This window comes from Gavia stellata, chromosome 9 (assembly GCF_030936135.1).
Source record: "Gavia stellata isolate bGavSte3 chromosome 9, bGavSte3.hap2, whole genome shotgun sequence".
NCBI classification, from domain to species: domain Eukaryota; kingdom Metazoa; phylum Chordata; class Aves; order Gaviiformes; family Gaviidae; genus Gavia; species Gavia stellata.
The window spans coordinates 37,971,161-37,993,512 of NC_082602.1; the positions used below are offsets into that span (position 1 = coordinate 37,971,161).

Below are 22,352 nucleotides of genomic sequence, written 5' to 3' on the forward strand. Positions count from 1 at the left end.
TTATCCTGTGCAAGCCTCGAGCTAATTTGCACCTCAAAAGTTTCAATTCCCTGAGGTGGGAGTGTCTGGGAAACACCGCGCTCCCCTGCACAAGTGAAGCTGCAGCCTGGCCCACGATTCATACGCAGACACTGGGTTTCTCCTGGACATGTAAATCAGTCTCTCCTCTGTCAGAGCCCTGAGAGCACTTTAAAGAAATGCTGATTCTTGTTTTCTTGTTACTGGAATGAAACATTTTTTGTTGTTTCCGTTTAAAATGGTGGTTTCCAAAGTGAAGAGGACTAACTTTGCAGTAAAACACACTGTAGCATGTTTTAAAGCTTATGCTAAAAATTAAAAGGACAAAAAAGTCATCATTAAGGGCATCTCTGACTGCAGATAAAGCCAAAGCAATGACTGCTGGCCTGAGGGTGAAATGGATACTGTGGGGCTGTCTGCATCATATATGCTTTTGCCAAGATTTGGAAGTGCGCTGGGAGACTCCCACAGCTTTTTCTTCCTCTTTTCCTCCTTTTCCTTTCGTACCTATTCCCCAGGTACCCAGTGGAAAGCTGTAACAAAGACCAATCAGAGACTCAGCTTCTAAAGCTACCAAGAGACTGAAGCCTTTGTCTTTTCTACAATTTTGACTTGACTTGCTCCAAATTATGTGATTTGATTGTTCTTTCCCACTTTTTCCTATACCTCAGCTTCCCTACTCACCTCGTAAATCCTCCCAGTCTGAACCATCTGTACATCATCTTCCATGAATGCACACATCACCCCAGCTTGGCTTCTTGCCTGCTTGTCCAGGAGCCCACAAAGGAGCCCTGCATTGTGGACCAACCTCAGCTTAGACGCTAGTTAAGAAGGAAATGGAGGGGCTTCAAGGGGCTGTATCTCTGGGATCACCCCGCTACATGGATTGACTTGAAGCACAAGCCTTAGCGTCCCAGGCTCCAGGTGAGCCCATGAAGCTTTGAAGAACTGGGAGCTTTGAGACCATGCGAACTCTGAACGTTGTACGTTCCTGAGCTCCCACTTCATTTAGGTAGGGATCTGCAGCTGATGTGTCCAGCAGAGCTGGAGAGAACCACCGCCTCACCTGAGGTGCTGGGAATCTCGACAAAGCTGTAGGAAACACAAAGGCTTTCTGCACGTGCATGCTAAACTCAGAGAATATCTAAGAGGTTTTTAGGGCTCCCTGGCTTTCTGCTCTGGAGTTGAGCTCTGAGCTCACCAGCTGAGCCTGCTAGTGGCCTGCAAGCTCTGGAAGTCCACATCTAACCTTATTTAAAGTACTTCTATTGCAAAGCTAGTTAACACAAAACTTCTTTCCTCCCCTTTTGCACAAAACAGTTAAAAATTAAAAAAAAAAAATTCTGAAAGAAAATCTTCCAGAACTACTTGCAGAAATTGGCTAAGATGTTTACTTGTATGTTCATCATGTCTAGCATCTAACAACAGCATTACCAATAATACATCTTTGAGAGAGGCTCAGGTAGAATAAATGCTGCCATTGTTTGTTCTCGTTGTCTGGCAATGTAATAAAACCCCTGTGCTGCAAAGATGGAAAATAAGGCCTTACACAGGAAACTCTGTAAATACAGAATAAAATCAATATAATAAAAGATTCAGAATAGACTCCTGTTGCCTGTAACACTAGTATACCCAAGTGCATAACAAATACATCTTCTGGTTCTCATCCTTCACAGCACCTCAGCACCTGATTAATGGTAATTAGGAGTAGAGGATTCTTGCAGAGAGGTCATGCTATATTTTAATGCAATATTTTGATTTTTTTCACTATGGAATCTATCATTTACACGCAATGTGCATGTAGGTACAGATAATATTGAGGCTGAAAATGGGACAAATGGGGCTGGATGTTCTGGTACGGAATACAGTACTACAATACTTGAGATTGTGCCGCACCAGCTGGGCCAGTTTCAAGTCCCGTGCTTTTACCACTTACCATGACGACCCCTCCAGACTGCTCTGCAGTGCACATGCTCATTATGGGCGCCATGCCAATGGTAGTCCCTTGGAAGTACACCCCACTGCAGGAGGGCGGGAAAGGAGAAGAAGAATCACAGAATCACCGTTCAGTGCCAAGATACCGCCCTATTATTTTCAGTCTTGTATTTCTGCCAATCTCAAAGAAAGATCCCATTTCAAATGTGTCAGCTCCAGACATTTGCAGGTTTAAAACAATGAAAAGCACAGATTAGTCATGCTGACTTGCCGAACTGACATTGACAGCATCCCTTCTATGAGAAAGATCCATTTGATCACCCTCCTTCGGGTTTACTGCTGTAACAGGACCCTTCTTTCCTTCCTTTTTTCCCTGACTGAAGTTGGGAATAGAAATACAACCATAAAAATAATTTCTCTAGCTCAAAGAAGGGTTATTTTAATGCAGCAGGAAGTTTATACGCTACTTGTTATAATACATAGCCTAGAACATAATCATTTCAAACAAAGTAGTATTATACATAGAGAGTAATCAAATATCTCAAGAGGGACAGTTCGGAAGGGCTCACTCTATTCTTACACAGATAATGTAAGAATATCTATGCAAAGAGTAAAGAGTTCATTTTAATTACTAAGATGTCAGGTATATTTATTGGTATAGTATAAAGAATGGTGCATTGATCAAAATGACACCTGGTTCAAGAAAGAGGTGTTTCTCTTGCATGTTTTTTTTAAGAGTGCTTTTACTTTGAGCATGTTTGCTCAATTACTTTAATCCTGTAAAGAGCAGCAGGGTAAAAGATGTGTATGGTTGAATTTTTAAGTCACAAATGCAAACGAATTGTCCAATTTTGACTGCATTTTAAAGTTTACCGAGGTCTTTCTACTAACAAACAGGCTTCACATAGTACCCCCTTAGCTCTACTTTTGGGGTGAGGGCAGGACTGCCTTTTTCAGTAACTATTTAGACTGAGACCAGCTTTAACCGCTTGTAAATTCATACCCTAAGTATTTACCAGCTTATTATGCGTCCACACTTCTACATGAGTTGTATTCAGGAAAGGCCTACAAGTAACAGAGCTATTGCAGAGCTGTGGAAGGAAATTAATCTGAAGCATCTGCTGAAGGGCTCTGCAAAATTCTTTCATGTTTGATGTTTGCAGAGGGGAAAGACAAACCCTCAGGAGCACAGATGTTCCTCCCAACAGCTTAGCAACTGGAGAAGAATTCAGTACAGCTATTCTCAAATCACTGAAATCCCAGCCGATATTAAATATAGTGTCAAGTCTACCTTATCAGCTGTGCATTGTCGTGGGGTTTACGAGGTAGTAGTTTTAGCTTTCTCCAGTCCAGAAACTCATGGAGGCTGGTGAAAGGGTCTTGTGAAATAGAGCATTTATCCATGTCATTCCATACTTCCACTCCGACCAGGGCTACTCGAATATTTAGCGGCCTATAGAACTAATGAGAAAAGAAAAATAGAAACATGTCTCTAAAACTCATTTTAGACCACATTGGAATAGAATATTTCAACATAAGCATAATGTGCATATGAAACTTTCTTGCAGAGGCTTAAACAGTCTCTTCTCCAGGGCAAAAGTGAACACCTGACAGGACTGACTCAGGCAAAATATTTCCATGACTTACGGAAAACAGTTCTGACCTGATTAAATACCCATAAGGCATTCAAAGACGTCCAGAGATATGCTACTTCTCTATGTCCCACCCAATTTTGTTCTCTTCCTTCAAGATGAAACACTGCCTTCAGGTGTCCTTCACTTCTGAACAAACTCATTGCTATGGCAGATGACTCTCTCCACGGCTGCCTCCCGTCACTAGCACCGACGCAATTCAAGAGGTAGAGGCAGCTGTGCTGTACTACGGTTGTGGTTCAAAACAGTAGCTGAAAATTTAGCCAGAGTCATCGAGTCTTGCTCACAGCAGATAAAAACAAGTGATTTTAGCACTGTGGGCCACATACACTATTATCCCACTGGTAAATGCTACAGCTGCTACAAGAGGGGAGCCATATCAGCATTAGCAATGGAGCAGAGATAACAATTCTAATGTGAGACTAATGTGAAGAGGGATTCAAGAATCGATCAAGTCCAGATTTGGCTGACAGTCTGAGAAAAGGATATACTAGATCTTTGTCTTGTTTATATGCATTACAGTAATTCGGATAGCATTGGCATTTGCTGAGCATAAATTAAGCATGAAACATAAATATATTACAACATGCAAAATTAATTTTGAGCAGGTAACATATAAACACCTGTCCTCCAGTAATAAGTCAGCAAGACAATTATGGAAAAGGTGGAGGTGTCTTCAGCAGCTTGTTTTTAATCAAGAATGCTTCTCCTTGACTAATTGCCCTTGAAGTATCACTTGATAAGTTCTCAGAAAAATTAAGACTCCCTCGGTTATAATTTCACTACTGCACTCCTAATATTTTCTGGCCATACAGCACAACAAAAATAAACTTTAATTTGTTCAAAAAACACTGTAGAGGACTCTTAGCATTCATTGTTTTTTGTCAAGAAATTACTTCAAATAATAATAAAAAAAATCCAGTGTATGTCTCTTCCTTATTACAGAATCACAGAATCACTAAGGTTGGAAAAGACCTGTAAGATCACCAAGTCCAACCATCAACTAACACCACCATGCCCACTAAACCATGTCCCACAGTGCCATGTCCACACGTTCCTTGAACACCTCCAGGGATGGTGACTCCACCACTTCCCTGGGCAGCCTGTCCCAGTGTTTCACCACTCTCTCAGCCATCGACTTCTGCTTCCTTAAGCACTGAATATTTTTAATTTTGCCATCTTCCTTGGGCTAGATATCTTATTGACTGTGCCTTCACAGGCCCTTTGTTGGCCTTACAATTGGACCATCCCTTGCTGCTGCAAAGGACTTTGTTCTCCAAAGTCCTCCTCAAAAGAATCCTTTTTTTATGGGCTGTTCCATATGTGATTATCCCCACCCTCTTCCCAGGTTAGTAAAATCCTAGGGCTATATTACACATCTCCTTAGGAACAGGGCTTCTACAGATATATGCATCCCATATAGAGCAGAGCAGAGCTCACAGCTTAGCGTGTTGAAGGGCATATGAAAGGTTTAAGTTTACTTTTTTGGTTTTACTGATTGGAGAGAAGCATTGCTCTGAAATACTGGAATATTAGGAAAGCAGCAGGGTTAGCTCCTTGAAAAGGTGGGTGGACAGGGAGATGTGGCAAAGGTTGTGAAAGCTGCTGATCTGAACATGGCAGCTTTCTTAATTTACTGGTAGAAGAAACATAGATTTCACAGCAACATCCTTCAGGAAGTGTAGTAAGTTTGGAAAAAGTGAAATAATGCTCATGTTCTTACCTTGTCAACATAGTTTGCAATTTCTATCAGCCTCTGCTTAATTTTTTCCACATCCTTGCCTTGTCTCTGAAACTTGGAAGGTAAAGGATCAATGTACTAGCAGCACAAATATCATAGAGTTTCCCCCCAACAGCCACCTTACTCTGCCAGCATTGTTGGTGACGTTTGGGAATTACACAGCGCAACCAAAGGCCATCGGCAGACTCCTGTTGGCTTCATGGGACCACGGTCTGCCTCAGAATAAGCACAGGCTGTGCAACAGGATTTTGGTTCTCACAAAAAGGTTTTAAAATCCCTAAGTGTTACACAGGAATCTTTCAGGGACTGATGTTTTGTGAAAAAGAAAAGGCTCTTCTGTTAGCTGTTTCGGCTCTTGCAGCAGAGTGATTGTGATTCCCTAACTAGCAGTGTTCAAGGAGACAAAAAAAATGTAAGTAGCAAAATAATTCAAACCAAGATTTAGATCTTTGGCTGCCATTCAACTCACTGGAACATTTCTACAGCCAGTCCTGCTTACTCGCTTTGAAGCTCCCTTTGCAAACCCTCAGGAAGGCAGTCATGCTTCACGCAATGTGATGGTAAAGTACTGCTTCAAAAGCAGGTGCCGGATCCTACCGTGTCTTCCAAACAGGAAAACACTCTTCTGTCCTGCCGAGGGCAGTTTATGGCAATGAAGACTTAACTAGCTCAAGGAGATCCTGGGCAGTGAATTCGTACTTGCCTCTTCTTCAATTACTGCCAGATATCCCAGTTATTTGACTCAAATTCCTTATGAAGTATTGCAAGAAATTTTACAATTGACTATCAGCGTTGTCCTATCTTAATAGTGCCTTCCATATCTTAGCCCTAATCAGGGAAGAAGCTTTACTTTGGAAAACCACCGTATTACTATCTGAAGCAAGTTACTTGCAATACCATGGTAGCTGAACTGAGCTACCCATTTCCCACCCATGCTGCCCATAACTTTCCAGTTTTAAGTTTCTTACCTCACGATTATCTGCCACTATAACAAGCTCCACATACTTCGTCGTCTTCAGAGTCTCCCTTTTGTACTGCCAAAAAAAGATGAAAATAGTATTTTGTTTTTGCAATAAGTGACCCTTGGAATCCGCTCTGCCTCAGTCCAACAAAGTGCTTGCAAGAGGAGATACACAATATCTCAGACTTCCAAAGATTTCACTACATACAAATTTTTGTTGTATTCCTTCTCCTCATGGAAGTTTTCCTTTTATCTGCTACAACAGAAATAGTCTATGTGATACTTAAAAAAAAACAACACCAGAATTTGATCACAGTAAGCAGGAAAGCGGTGCAAAGTCTCTCTCAACCTTTCAGCTTTCTGCAGTTGAAATGTTTGAGTTATCTTTCCTCGCAGGAGAATATAATCTCTAGCAGAAAGACCTTTGCTATTTCCAAGGCACATTTAAAGAAATGATGAGATGACTTTTAGCAAACATTTCACACAATAGACAAACTGGCTACTAAGAAAAATGAGAGATAAAGGGATATTGAGTGAAGCAGAGAAGAGATCAAGTGGTCAACTGATAAATTATGTAGGAACAAAACCCCAAGAACAAAAACTGCAGAAAAAACCAGAATGAACTGTCAGTGTCTGGGGAAACGAATACTCTAAAAACGGAAGGCATACATTTAATTTTGTTTCTGTATATTCATATAAAACAGCTGGTTACGCTACTTGCAGTTCTAAATGCAGGTCTAAAAGAATTATAATGTTTAGCTGCAAAAAGATCACTGAAGAAAATGAAATGATTTTGTAATAGTATTAATCATAGCACAGCTCCTCTGCTACCCTAAATTTAAAGTGACCTATTAATGCCTGTAAAAGTTCCCTGATTTACAGCAGCTGAGCATCTATTCTATCATTCCTCCCTTGTTTCTGGAATAAGACAGTTAGGGAAAAGAGGTCTCAGCAGTGTATCTGATCTTCATGCCAGAACTTAAGGGGCTTAAGCAGATGTATGACCTACTAATGACCATAAGGTCTTGTAGTAAACCAATGTTCTATAACCTAAAGCATGACTAAAGCCTTCCAAAGCGAACTGTTCCAAGGCAAACTATGTGATCCCCTAAGCTAAGCCAGTGCTGGACATCACCTTCCAGCCAAATTTCACAAAGTTTTCTTCACATTACCAAAGCGTTCCTCTTTGTTATCTGCAGATTAATGATTTTGAATGTTTTGCAAGGAGCGCTGTGTTTAGAGGGAAGTGACAGATGTAACATTTAATAACTCTGACTTTCAAACTCATATTTAATAGTGTTACACAGCCTTCAAACTATAATAACTGGAAAACAGTTAAGTTCCATTTGGACAGTATTTATGAACTGAGAAAACAGTAAAAGCTATCATTAATGAACTAAGCATCAATAATACAAACACTTCACGGGATTACACTTATTAGGCAGTCTGGCAAATGGGCTTAGGTAGGTATTCTTACAACTACTCCTGGTATTGGGGTTCTCTGTCACCTTTTTGTGCTCTACTGGAGGCAGCTGTCATGACCATGGGGTCATGGTGTGTGCACAGACTTGGTGCATATGCCCATGCCTTGTCTGCCACACAGGTCATCAGCAATGCCTGGTGATACGCTGGCTGGGAACCAGGACACCAAGGAGTCAGCGTGTCCCTTCCTGCTGCTCCTGGAACAGCAGCGGACGCAATACAAAGGGCCTGCCGTGTCTCAGTAGACTTCAGTGGAACCTGCAGTGCTCTGGCAGAGCTCCATTTACCTCCCTGCAAAATATATCAGATATGAGTGAGATGCCATAAAGGCAAATGACCATGTGGGTGTTGTTTGTGATGGAATTGATCTCTCAGACACTAGAAGTCTAACATAAACCTGAAATTTATTACGCCTTCCTGATCAGAGATGTACCCCCAAGGTGCCTCTAGTCTTCTTCCAAATGAAGAATAAAAGATGACACATGAAAATCCAGGTACAAAGATATAAGAACTCTGTTACATCCGTCAGTTTAAACCATTTACTTCTTACCAAGAGTAAAACTGTTTGGACTGGAGAGACTTGGCCTGAGAGAAGAGAAAATGGCTAGCAGGGTATAATCACATAAGCCTCTGGTGACTGACTTGCATAACGAAACCATTCCTGTGATTTGCCCAAAGGCTATGTGCACTCCTTGGATACAATATTTATTTATTAAATATATCTAATTATGACTTCTTTTAGCTTGCTTTCTGCAGCCAACTGCATCAATGCCCAATCCATTGCCTGAGTTAATCCTTCAGAATTTAAATGAAGAGTCAATAATACAGCCGTGATAGGTGTACATGATGGGAGACAATATGCTTTGTTCCACTGACCGTTGTCTCTCTCCCCTGCTTCTACCACACCTGATCCTATCACAAAACTGCTGTCCCATGCTGCTGTACCCCTTCCTCATGCTCCCCTGCCTGGGAATTGTCATGGCTTAGATTCACACTGCAGTGTTGCAGCCTCTCTCTTCCTCCGTGATCCACTTGCCCCGACCGGCTCATCTGCCTGATCTGTGGTCCACCAGCACCACCAAAATGGCTTTTTTGTGTGGCTACAGAGAAAAAGCCATTCTGTAGGGGCTGTCTTACACATCAGGCTTGCTTTCTGTAGGATCCTATCTCAATGGAGCTCACTCAACTGGAAAACACACTCCCTGCTGCAATTTGAAGGTCCACTGAGTTATGAAATGACCCAGTATTTATAGAGACCCAGCTCCAATGGGGCAAAACGTGTCTGCACACATCTGCTACATTACCTGACTTGCTCTATTAAATCTTACGTTTGGATCTGGGAAGCTGAGTCTACTGTTTGTCCCATCATTTATCTGTAGGCTACTCTAACTTTGTGATATATTGATCTCACATTTCAGCTCTGCTCAATAAGAATTTAGTGTAGGTAGCTGAGTGAAGGGTTAGGGGAAAAAAACAAACAAAAAGCTCCCCCCAAACCTGAATTTTCATCATGCCCTGAACCTGAGACTGGATTTCTGCTTACTTCTCTCACCCAGTGTAATTTGGAGCAGCCTTATGTCTCCACACTTTGCAGGTCATCTTTACTCAGTACGTCCTGACAGTCTACTTAGCTGATGACAACATTGAAATGTGAAAACTCACTCCACACGTTACCTTTGACAACTTTCAAAATTCACATATTAGAAGCGTATCCAACATACTCATTATATATATTGTACCTATCCATATGATGTGGCAGTTGACAGGTTTTATAATTATGTCCACTGAACCACAGCAAAAGTCTTTTTCAGATATTTAAGGTGAATTCTGGCATGTAGTTGAAGCCATCAACAAAATGTGAGAACCCTGAGGGTAATAGTAAAATTGCTTCGATTGTATCAGCTAGTTGTATGCACACATTTTATTTCAGTTTCCTAGTGTTACATTGATTATTTCAGTGAAATTCCATCAAAAGTCACAAAGATTTTGAAGAAACCTTAATAAAATTGTGAAAAGTACTTTTCCAATGCTTTCAACCTATGCACGTTTTTAGAAAGAAGTTTAGTCCATAAAATGGTATATGCAGAAGCTAATGCATTAGATGCATTAAGCTAATGCATTTAATATTCCTGAAATGTAAAATAACTTAATTCCACTACATAAATAATATCTAGAGATGCCATTTATATTGCTTTCCTTAACAGTTAACCTGATGCAAGGGCTTAGTAGTACGTGCAAGTATAAATCCCAATATATGACATTTAATAAACATTGAGGACATATTTGTATCACTGTATGATTTCTGAATACCTAAACCAGTCTTTTCTGCAATCCTCAGCCAATATGCAGATGAACTTCTTACAGTATTTCCTTTTCCTGATTTTTAGTTCGTTTAATTTTCTACAGTTTCCATTAGCTATATGCATTTCACATTAAGTGCATTTCTTCCTTAAGAAAATAAAAACTACAATAATACATCTGTAAAATAATATGGTGAGAATTTGTTTTGTCTACATAAGATACTTTCCTACTAGAATGTAAAGGTTCAAAACCTAATATTAGCAAAGCATCACAGCTATCATGTTCTCTTCCATCTTGGGTGGGCAAGAACTTTTCCAGACATTGCTCAGCGTTCTTATGGGGTCTTAAATTCCGGCTATAATCACACATGAACCAAAATATATTACCATAATATGAAACCATAAACTTTTCTGTGCCATCTCATTACCAAAGAGAAAGTAAAATGCAAGTTATGCATGCAGGATCAAGAAAAAGTCATAAAGCTTTAGCAAATCATAGAAGTACATGCTTAATTTTAAGCATGCACTTAAGCACATGACGTCAACAGAAGTTGACTTTGCGGTTTAATGTTTTGCTCAGTAGGGACTCTTTGTATCAAAGAGTTATGACAGGCAGTAATACGGAAATGCTAGCAGAGATGTTCTCAGCAAACCAGAAATGTAAAAGTGCATCATCCTCCTACCCTGCCAGCTTGAGAATGGTGTGATGTGTCATTGTCATCAGCCCTCATGGCAGAGATGTCCAGCTGGTGGCCACAAGATCCTGGGGCTATTTTCAAATTCTCTGCTCGGTAGATTTTGTGTTCACTTGTAGCACCTTCTAATGGCTCCAGAATGTAGCTTTTGTTTTCGAATACAATAATTCCCCTGATACAGAAAAGAACAGAGTAAGATGCATGGTTTTCAAGAGCTACCGTATGTTTGTCTACAACAAAGTTACAACAGGTTTTAATAACGGCAGAGTATGAAAAAGCAAAACACTGATTTACAATGTCATGGTCGAGTGGAGCAGTAAACATCCCAGTTGTACATTTGTCATTGCAGCACACTATACTTTAAAAGAAGCAATGGCTCAAAGAAAATTTTCCTCTTCTGAAGTGCTGTACTGTAGAGCAAAATTATATTTGTGTTTTATGTGTTTTCCATTCTCCGAGTGATGCATTGCCATTGCTGAGCAGAGTCATGATGTGTGTGCTTCTGAGAACCCGTGGCAAACAGTAATGAACAAAAGTGTGGTGAAATGCTTTTGTAAGAAAAGGTACAGAGTGAAAGCATTCATTATCATCTGCAGTGTGCATTATACCTTTTAAACCAAATGCTGATGCAACCATCAATTCTGCCAGATGAAAGAGGCATTGCGGTATCAAAATGGATTATTAAATACTGCACAGTGGGGTAGCAGAATGGAGCTCGGCTATATTAACCAGTGGGTTCCTGTTTAACTCATTTTACTACCCAAAATAATTTTTACAGCAATATCCCCTGCTCTCTGAGGATCTCAAAGATTTTCCACCAGTGGAAGCACTCTTGTTGCACTTCTTTAAGCTACAGTATGCAAAGAGGAAAGAGGGGTTTAGGAAGAGATACAACACCTTGCTCCAAGAAACATGGAAGAACCTAGGACACGTAGCCAATTCTGGGCTTCATGTGCTGCCTCCTAACCAAAAACCGCTCTCCCTGTATACTCCAGACAACTCCCCAAACAAAAGCCATCCTTGGGTTTTTGTGTTGGGTCCTGCCCAGTTATTCTGAGCTGCTACAGTAAAACAAAGTTGACAAAAGGTTGAATATCTTTCCAGTCCTGCCTGCTGAGGAAGCTGCTGGCATAGCATTGCTCTTTCAGCTCAGCATGGGAAATACAGGCAGTGTAGTATGGGTGTCCATGGTCTGCGCATGCTGGAAGAGGATTTCTGGTACTATATGGCGTAAAGTAGGACGATCTCCAACAATACCGCTGGAACTAGTAATTACAACTGCAATTGTAGGACCACAGAGTAAGAAGACTGCGCTACTCAGGACTGGCACAGCATAAGGAGGCATGAAGTAGGTTTACAGACAGGGCTCAGGTAGAAATTACTGTAAGAGAAAGGAATTTAATATTCTGTGACTAACTTGCAAGTGACTGACTTGCGTCCTGAGCACATACTGCCAACCACACAGGAGGGCCCTAGATAATTCCTACATCGAGCTGGACATCAGGTTTTGTTGGGTAACTGTGTGACTAGAGAAAGCCATCCTTTAAAACCCATTTCTCTTTTCTAAACTAGGGATAAGCATTTGCTTAGGGGTGTTGTAAGCTTTCATCAGTTAGACACTACACTACTAATTTATTTCCTGTCTTTAAATTATGAAGGCATTAATCCCTAAGCACTGGCAAAGGCTCAACAGCAATAATTACAATCTACCTACCTGGAATTCCATGAAAATTTTAATTGGCCAAGGCATTCTTCCTCAATTCCTCCTCTAAACTGCTCTAAACTGTCTATATATGCTATTAAACAGCAATCATTTTCAGCCCAAAGCTGGCTGTATTTTATTAGTGTGTCTTTTTGGTGTATAGGAAGTGTCTGCTCTTTTTATTTCTGTCTGTACTGCAACAAAAGTAAGATACTACAGCCATTGTGAGACCGATACATGTGTCTATAAAATTCTCCTGCAGAAAGCTAAAAAAAGAAAAAAAGGAAAAAGAGGAAGGACCCAGAAGGAGGTTAATGACACCATAAAGACTGATTTAAAAATAAAAAGTAAAATTATTAGGAAAAAGCTGCCCTAGCTATTCTATTCTTAGCAAGATACGATGAAGAAACTCAAAGTCTTTGGCCCCCTAACCAGTTAACTGAAGTTTTCATTCCAAGCTGACTGCACAGTTTTGCTAAAAAACATCACTAACATCAGTTCAGCCAAGCCAACAGATGACCATTTTACTGTTAACTAGAACAGCTAGAAGTCCAAAAGAAAAAAAAAAAAAAGACTGGAAACCCATGATATTAAAAAGGCTGCGCAACTGCATTTGCAGGAGCCTGCTTTACTGATTTGAACCAAGAATCAGGGTCTGATAACTCATTTGTAGCTTCCTTACTACCCTTGGCAAATCAGGTAAGATATATTATTTACCCATCGCACAGGCATGCTGTGTATGATGGATCACAGCTGGAAAAGTGGGACTGATTTATCACAGCAACCCTTGTAGCTACAGCTAGGATACACTATAGCACGCATGACATATGAGAGACCTCCAAGCAGGTCACCCCATGATTTGAGTAACCTTACACCCTACAGTTCTAAATTATTTTCAGATCTGCCTTATTCCTTGAAGAATTTAGGAAACTAGGACAACATATTCCCTTTTCTCCCATAATCAGCAACTCTGTAATCAGCACAATCAAATCAGGATTGTTGTCTTTCCCTTGTGCAATTAATCATTTAATTTTGGAGGCAGCTGGAACCAGCAATGGAGGCAGAAGTCCATTAGTCACTGTTTGAAATGGGCCAGCCTGACCATCTCTCTTTACTGACAACTCAAAAACATCATAAAACCATGAAGGGTTTTATTTTTAATGTTCAACTTTATCCTGCTTAGAACATTAACTTAAAAAAATACAGACTTAAATAATTTTTAAAGCCAGCATCTTGGTGTCAAGAGTTCATAGCCAAAACATGCCACATCGATGCCAGGTTTCCAATGCACCCCTTCTCTACTCAGCTACTGTCTAAAGTAATTAAATAACCATTTCTTTACACCTCATTTTCTTTAGCTGCAGAGTATATGGACAAAGGATCAGATACCAGAGTGATTAATTTTGTTTTCTACCAAGCACACCAGAACCAGGGCAGCCTATTCAACTTGCCACTGAGACTCTAATCCCAAGTGACAGCGCAAGCCTTTAACAGTTCCACCTTTGCATATGAAGCAATCCCATGGTAAAAAAAATCTGCAGATTCGGCATGAAGGAAAATATACATTTCATTTAATGTATGCTTATCCTTTGAGTACTGCCTACAGGATATCAGCACCTGGCTTGTGACCATCTGTAATGAGATAATGAATATCAAATATGAATTATCTTGGCCAGCTCTCTGTTTTTGACTAATTTTCTTTTCCTGCAATTGCATTTTTCCCCCATTGATCAGTGCCAAGCACAGCACCTTAAAAATGTAACTAGTCAAAAGCTATGGTTTCTTTCTTTTTTTGGTGTGGCAGGATTAGATGAACAATATCTACCAGTCATTCAGTACTAAGAATTTGAGGCAAATAAAATAAATCCATAGCTACTTTTTCCTTCCACTTTTGTCAGACATTTCAAAGAAGCCTCTGTTACTCCTACACCGTTTCTGTATCTTCCTCTGGAACATGGTTCTCCCACACTCCTGAGTCAGCCTATGTTCCCGAAGAACAAGATGGTGCAACTCTTCCATTTTTCAGGAGGCATTAATGCTAAATAATATAATGTTTTTCCAATGTGACGAATAGACAGCATATTAAACTGCACATCCCCAACCAAAAATTATACAAGGAACCCCAAAGGGATTTCATCAACTCTGTGAGTGCTCAAGCAGTGGCTCTTCTTTAAGACCAACTTCCACTGAAATCTGTGGGATTTCTGCCATTACTTCTAGCAGGCAAAAGACTACCAGAATTCCCAAGCTTATAAATATTTGGGAACAATGCAATATAAAATACACATTTTTTGGTCTTCAGGTATCTAATTCATGGCATCTGTGTTTTCCCCAGTCCCAAATCATAGTGATGCTGGGAAGTTGGAAAGGTCTTGCAAAAGTGGTGGGAAGGAAAGACAAGAGACAATTCAAGCCCTATCTAAAACTGTCAGGCTGTCCTTTTCATCACTGCTAGCAGAGAGGGAGGAAAAAAAAAATATCTCTACCGTACAATATGTCCAGACATCAGTTCACAGGCTCCAAGGCAACTGGAAGCAGCTTCAGCGTGGTCTTGAGCCTGAGTTAATATTTTAGCCTACCTCTCAACAGGGTTTGAACCCTGCTCATGTCTGGTGCTCAGCACCAAATAAAGCACCTCCACATTGCTGCTAATCATCTCTAAACATGAACGACGCGAAACATTGGTATTTGCCTACTGTATGCCATTATATGCCATATGGACACATGGGGAATGTGTATGTGAGATGGTCTGTGATGGGACAACTCCCTCCATCTCAAGGAAAAAGAAATTAAAACATAACGTAAATAATTAATTTGTTATTAATTGCTGTTTAACTTGCCAAGAACCTCTCAATTAGGGAAGTGTAATTTGATGGAATAATTCCACTATTTAAATTGTTGATAAAGTAAAATGTGGTATTTTTTCTCTTAAAAAGAAAAACCAAAACAAAACCTAATGCAAGGCCAGTCGTGTTTCATAAATCAACAGGCTTTAGGAAATCTCAAAATATAAATGGGATTTTTCTTTTCCAACTTGTCAGCAGAAGCAAAGGCCCTGCCAACATAAACCATCAATGCATACTTGTCTGAGAAATTGTGATGCTGAAGTAAAACTTGGCTAGGACAGCATTATATGAAACTGTGATATATTATTCTGCTGTACTATACAGGGAAAGTTAAGTAAATCAATAAATCTGATACCCATGGATGCAATTAAACATTTGGTTTTAATGAAGCTCAAAGTTATACTCATTTCTAAACAATAATAATAAAAAGCTCTATTACCACTGGCAGAGGAATGTAGATGTTTTCAGTTTGTAAGAAATTAATTAGACTATAGAGGGCTGTCATGCTTATACACCACATATTCGCATTAAGTCTGTCTCTGCCCACGGACAGAGCGAAAGGCTGTGCTGTACTCATGTGCCACCTAAAAACCTACCGGACCTTCATTTCATAATTAATGCTACAGCTTCTAAAGTAAAGGGTCTGATCCCACAGCTCTACCACCGATTTCAACGGGAGCTGTAGGTGAATAGACAACAGAATTGGAGCCTTGCGGCCCTGGAGTGTTGTTCTCATGATGCTCGTGATGGAGGTACAGCAGCTACTCACTGCAGTGTTTCTCAACATGCACGATATCAGAAGGCGATCCGTAAAGTGATAGGGCATGTTTATTTATTTTTCTTATACATTCTGCATGCTCAGGACTTTGTATAACAAATTCCCCTGCAAGTAAGCAGGCAAACAAACAAAAGAGCAAGAAAAATGAAGTGGTGAATGTAAACTTCACTTTTAGTCTGGTTTAATAAGTTGCAAATGAATACTATTGGGATAAATGAACAAGATGATCTATCGACTGTTTTTCTAATGGGCTAGGTGATCTTTAGATATTTTCCAAATGGTCTGGTCATTCTTTAACTTTAAAGGACTGGGAAATACAGAGAATGGGAGCTGCACTCCAGAGGCAGAAGTACTCCTGTCTCCACCACTGCCGCTGGGCAGCCTTGGACTGGCAGTTCACCTCTTTCTGCATCAGTTCCACACCTTTAAAATGGGGTAAATTTTCGTAACCACAAAGAATAATTATCTGTTGATGAAGAGCATCACACAAGACCTAAGTAATACTGTTATCCTACTCTGCTGCACATCAGGATTCCATTAAAATAACAAGTCTGACCCAAATCGACAAAGGGCAACATCTCAAATGGAGGTTAAAGCAGTAGCATTATTGGTTTTACATATTGCAGTAGCGGTAGAGGTGTTCTCACGCAGACACATCATTACTCACATACGTTTTATTCCAGCCAATGCCTTTCATTAACCTGAAAATATATTCTATAGCACAGTGCCTAAAACGTAGTCATACCCAGAGACTACTGCAGCACGCACTTAATCCTTTCTCGGTGCAAGACAGATTTGTCCAGAGTGACTGCATATTGGTCTGAAAATTTGATGCCTGGAATTTAAGCAAGGAGTTACTTTAATCAAAAGCGATAATGCAATTTCATGTCCAGCATTTGGGCTGCAAGAAACAGTAATTGTGTTACCAGAGAAAGTGTCACATGTGAGCTCAACTGGGAGGGTGACAAGACAGACCAAGGAAAGCAGAGGAAAATGAAGAAGGAAAGAGACGTTGGCATCAGTGCCAATTCAGTGAGCATATTTTATAGCACTGTGCAGCAAACAGCCTACCAATAATAGAAGGCTTGAATCAAACTTGCACATCACATTAAGGCTCATAGGATACTTTTTCAGGTCACAAAATGTATAAAAATATTTTTAGTTCTAGTTTTGCATTTTTTTAAGTCAGACACAGACTTCATGCAGAAAAGGCAGGCTCAAACAGCTGGGTACAGAGCATCTATCATCACACTTGTCCCGGCAGTAGCAGTGATGCTGGGGGGATTACTGTGCACGTGGGGACAGCGTGCACACAATTGTCATCGAATGGAGACAGTGTTCATCTCAGATCACAGAGGTGAGCGTGATCCAGGAGCTGCTTACCACTTGAACAGTTGGAATACAGAAGCTATGAAACCCCAGAAACGGAATGCTTTCTAACGTTAAACTCAAAAACCTCCAGTAGTTTCACGGGCAGATAACTTACAAACCATGTGAGATGTTTATGTGAACTAAAAGCTCTTCAGAAAGTACGGAGAAAAGGCACACATCCAAACCGGTGCTTTTCTCAACTGGGATTTTCTCCTAACTTCTTTTTTTGGATGAAATCTCCCCTTCTGTGGGGAAATCATGCTTGAGGAGTCATAAGGAATTTAAATTTTTTTCTCACTGGTTTCCTACTTCCATTCTTTTTTTAAATAGTTGATGTCTGGAGTGTCATGCTTAAAGCCCCTCTTCAGCTGACTCTGTCTGGGATGCAGTGAGTTCAGCCAGACCGCTTGAAAAATGGATGGCTCTAGTATTAGCGGCCTCGTGTAGCGTAACTATGTAATCCCATTAAAAATGACTGTCTATTCAGTTCTGGGGCCTTATCCCCATCACTGTCACTGTGGACACAGCATCTTTCAGTCGCTGATGAGGTTGGACAATGACTGAATACTTTTAGGATTATTATCTAGCAACTGGGTAACTCTGAGGGATTCTTAGGATTTCAAGAGCATTTTGGTGTTTTAGAAAGAACAGGCTTCCTGTGAGAGAGATTTGTATCCTTAAACTATCAAGGCATTTCTGAGAGCATCTCTCAAGGTCCCCCCACCAGAGAGGTCACTGCAGATGCCTCTGTAGCCGCACGGCCCCGTGCCAGCATCCTCTGCCAGCCCCTGGACCGTGGAGATTGGGCTCTTCTTCAGGCTGCGTTTTCATCTGTATTTGCTAGGTTCTGCATTTGCAGAGGAAGTAATAGGGGAAAAATCATTCAAGTCTACATAAATTTATCACTGAAGATGTGTGTGGTGGCTACAGGCCAAAATTATTTGCTAAAAACTTGAAGAGCCTCCCAGCTAGATAAACAGAAGGGTATTTCCTGAGGACAGGAAGGAAACGACTTTACTTTGTTGTACCTTCACCTTCCCACAAGCTTTGGCAGTCTAATTGGCTTTCTTATCGAGATGGAAGAGCCGGAAATCCTGATTATTCATTGTTCCCATTTCGTGTATTCAGCATTTACCGTCTCCTCTCCGCCATTCAGCTCTTCCTCCTCCAGAGGAGCCAGCAGGATACAGATTATGGCGTGATTGTATCTTCCTCTAACCTGCATTTTAGGCAGCTATCAGTGTCAATCCAACTATTTATGCCATTGTAATCCTACGTGTAGCGAGGCACTCGAATGTTATGTCTGAGAGGATGTAACATAGCTGGAATACATGAGCATCTGTGTATAAGAGAGCCAAGTCTGCTTCTCACTTATCTTTGTATCTCATCTCCTCTCTCTGCCTGAAAAATGCAAACTAGTCAAACCTGTCTTAGTTTGCAGATTTCACACTTGATTCTTCCTGTAGCTCATCATAGACTAATCATGTTATATTTACAAGCTAATACATCTCAAATGCTCAACCATGTGGCTGCACTGTAAGAACTTGATGGTTGTGTTCAGTCAGAGCAAGGTTGCTCCAGCCCAGCACCTTGTCTCTGGCCCTGGCCAACAGCAGATACTTAGGGGTAAGATATAAGAACATAACAAGCACACCCCAGTTGGTACCCACAGCTCTGACAGCACAAGTGTCAGGGACATCTTTAGGTTTAACAGCCCTGGAGAGGCTCCCCCAGCTCCCCTTCCCAAATTGTCTCATCTTTTTTGAATCTACTGATATTTTTTCTGTTGACACCCACCCATGACAGTGAGCTCCACAGCTTCATTATGTGGTGAACAAAAAAGTACTTTCCTTTGCTCTAAAGTTTCGTTTGATGTTTCCTAATTTTGGGGTTACGAAAAATATTCAGCAATTGTCCCCTCTTCAGCATGACATTCAACCTCGTTTCATCATACCCCTTTTCTCTGTCATCTCCTTTCAGAAGTGTCTATTTTCTCTCCTTGGATAAAAGCTGTTCCATACCTTTGATCATAATATTTGCCCTTCTCTGTACCTTTTCTGGATATAATGCCTCCTTTTCTGAGATGGGGTTGGGAAGGGGAAAACAAGAACCGCATGCAGAATTCAAGATATGAGTGCACTATGGATTTATAAAGTGGTAATGAGGGCTTTTGTTCTATCCTCTATTTCTGTCTCAGTAATTCCTATGATCCTTTTTGCTTCTCTGACTACCGCTGAGCACTCAGGCTTCAGAGCATGCTAAAATGTGGAACCTATTCTTTATGACTAGTTTCATGTCTTTTAATGAACTCTCCTAATCTGGGGGAAAAGACACAGTCCCTACCTATCCACGCCTGGAACAATGCCCAAGGCGCCTGTCTAGTAGGAGTGGGAGGATATTCGTGCTCTGAGATTTCAGTGAGCTAACAGCTTGCACTTCCTTTCATTAGATGTTTTTCAGGCACTTAAACTTTAGCCCCATGCAACAGCTGTGTGGGGTAGGTAAGAATCATTAAATGAATTTCACAGATGGAGAAACTGAGACAGAGAGATTTGTCCAATTCACTCAGAAACTGTCACAAAGCCAGGAACAGACTGAGAACGAGACCAGTCTTTCCTTCCACCGGTTGCTGCAAACGAAACGGCTGCCCCAGGGACTGTCTTCACCCAGGGCTCCGTGGCCACACGATGTCTTATGTCTTTCCCCCTGCAGCTTGCAGTCTTTATCATGCCATGGAAAAACAAGAATCCCTGCTCCAGCAAGTTGGTGGGCAGGTACAGTATCCCATCCTATCCTATCCTATACTATCCTGTCCTATCCTGTCCTATCCGTAACTATTCTTTTAAGCTGTAATGCCAGTAAAGTTGCCAGCAAAGTAAGCCATGAAGTAGTTTTGAACTGTCCTATTTCTCCTCATGTTATTTCAGACCGAATCGCATGCAGTAAATCATAGAATCAGGGAATAGTTTGGGTTGGAAGGGACCTTTAAAGATCATCTGGTCCAACTCCCCTGCAATGAGCAGGGACATCTTCAGCTAGATCTTTCCATCCAAAATCTCAAGGGACGCATTGCCACAATAATGTTTTGGTGGTAGAGGTATATGGTGACCTGTGGGCCTGATCCTGGAAGATGCTTAGTGCTCTGAGGACCTCAGTGCAGCAACCAGGGATTTCACACCGCCTGGCCATTCATTTCGAAGCAGTTCTAATGAGAAGGCCTGGATGGTTCAAGGGGCTGACAGTGCATTATGAAACCTTTCAAATAGACATCGCTGGCTCAGATCAAGCACAGGTAATGACTGGAAGTTACTACTATTGGCTATCAGGCTATGAAATGAGTTTTGTGGAGCAAGTCAACAAGCACCCTTATCGCAAACTGTTATCACTCATGGACGCTCTCTTAACTAACCTCAGCAGTGAGTGCAGCAGCTAAATGGGCACAGGTACTGAGATAGGTCCTCAGTTGTTCTCCTGCTAGAGCAAAACATGCGTTGGCAGCGAAACTTAGGAAAACTTCTACTGAAAAAGATGCTGCTACACTTTTCCTATGGCAGCCTATGTTGCCTTGACATACCCGACTACCTAAAACTGGGAAATGACTCTGTGATCTCAACAGTTGTAAAAGGAGCACATCAGAGAAGAAAGAAAAAGCTTTTAATGTGGAGAGGAGTAATTTCTCTTCAGAGTTCCTAATTTCTTAGGTAGGTCTGGAACAAGACATCGGTGCAGACCCTATCCCACATGGTGCAAATCTTCCCAGTGGACCCTGCAGCAACGCAATCCCTTTAACTAAAAAACCGAGAGCACTGCATTATATTTTTACAGACTGCAAGAACGACTGGTGAACACAGACTGCCACGGTCCATGCAAGGGGTTAATTAGACTAACCTTGTGCAAGATGCCAGATACATACCCAGGCACCCATAAAACCCCTCTCTGTGTGGGAATGAGCCACAGGAATCCCATCCACTACAGCAAATGGGTCCCTCTGACAGGGAGGGGGGTCCTGGTAACAAACCATTAGCTCTCTCTGCTGCTGTCTGTCCTAGAGCTCTATTACGAAAGCCTCATTAATACCACTATTGCACAAAATGCAAAATCAAGGGAAAAATACTCCAGCGACTCATGCTGTTTGTAGATAAATAAACAAACCCAGAAAAGGTTGAGACAGCTGGAAATCTGACAGGAAAACTGGGTTTTCCAGGGAGAACACTAGAGCCAATTTACAGTTAATTACTGTGATTTGGAACAACTCTGTGAGTAAATACCAGTCTCTGATTGTCCAAGTAAGGAAGATAATTGTTTCCTGAACTGTGTCCATTGTGTATTTAAAATGTTGTCAGCTTGTTCCTTTCTCAAACTCAGAGGAGGTTTGGTTTTCGGCAATGTGAATCTGCTACTCTTCTGTTAATGAGTAGCTAAAATCCTAATGCTGAGCATCATACCTGCCATGAACATCATTTATTGAGCTCCACAGCCATATTTATAGTGTGATATCTCCTAATGATGAGGCTGCTGGATGATGCATGAGTTCGCAGCTGCAAAGGAGTCCTGCCATCACTGGTGAAACAGCTTTGAGGACTAGGACTGGAGAGCCGCTGGGCACTGCCAGCCCAAAAATGTGCCAAGCACTGCACTGCTGCAAAAGGGTATAGAGAAGGATGGGCAGCTAGAGAGAAGGGACGTCATGGAAAACCCCCAAACTGCATGATCTGTTTCTTTTTTTCTCTTTAGAGCAACTAAAGGGATTGTAAAGAGATTGTACCAACATTTGAAAAAGCGATATTGATATGTTCATTAAAAGACAAAACAAAAACTCAACGAGTACTAGGATGGTTTCTTAAAGAGCTCAAGTCTTACTGAAATATTGG

At 41.0% G+C, this 22,352-nt stretch overlaps 1 protein-coding gene across 1 annotated transcript in view; it reads right to left on the minus strand.

Moving 5' to 3' along the window:
• ADAM12 (ADAM metallopeptidase domain 12) overlaps nucleotides 1-22,352 on the minus strand; it is a 187,642-nt gene that overhangs the window by 55,705 nt on the left and 109,585 nt on the right. Inside the window, exons 6-10 of the mRNA XM_059820998.1 lie at nucleotides 10,773-10,956; nucleotides 6,315-6,380; nucleotides 5,329-5,400; nucleotides 3,245-3,414; nucleotides 1,955-2,039 (exon numbers count right to left, since the gene is read on the minus strand). Coding sequence (XP_059676981.1) covers nucleotides 1,955-2,039; nucleotides 3,245-3,414; nucleotides 5,329-5,400; nucleotides 6,315-6,380; nucleotides 10,773-10,956 — 577 coding nt within the window. The remainder of the gene's footprint in view (nucleotides 1-1,954; nucleotides 2,040-3,244; nucleotides 3,415-5,328; nucleotides 5,401-6,314; nucleotides 6,381-10,772; nucleotides 10,957-22,352) is intronic.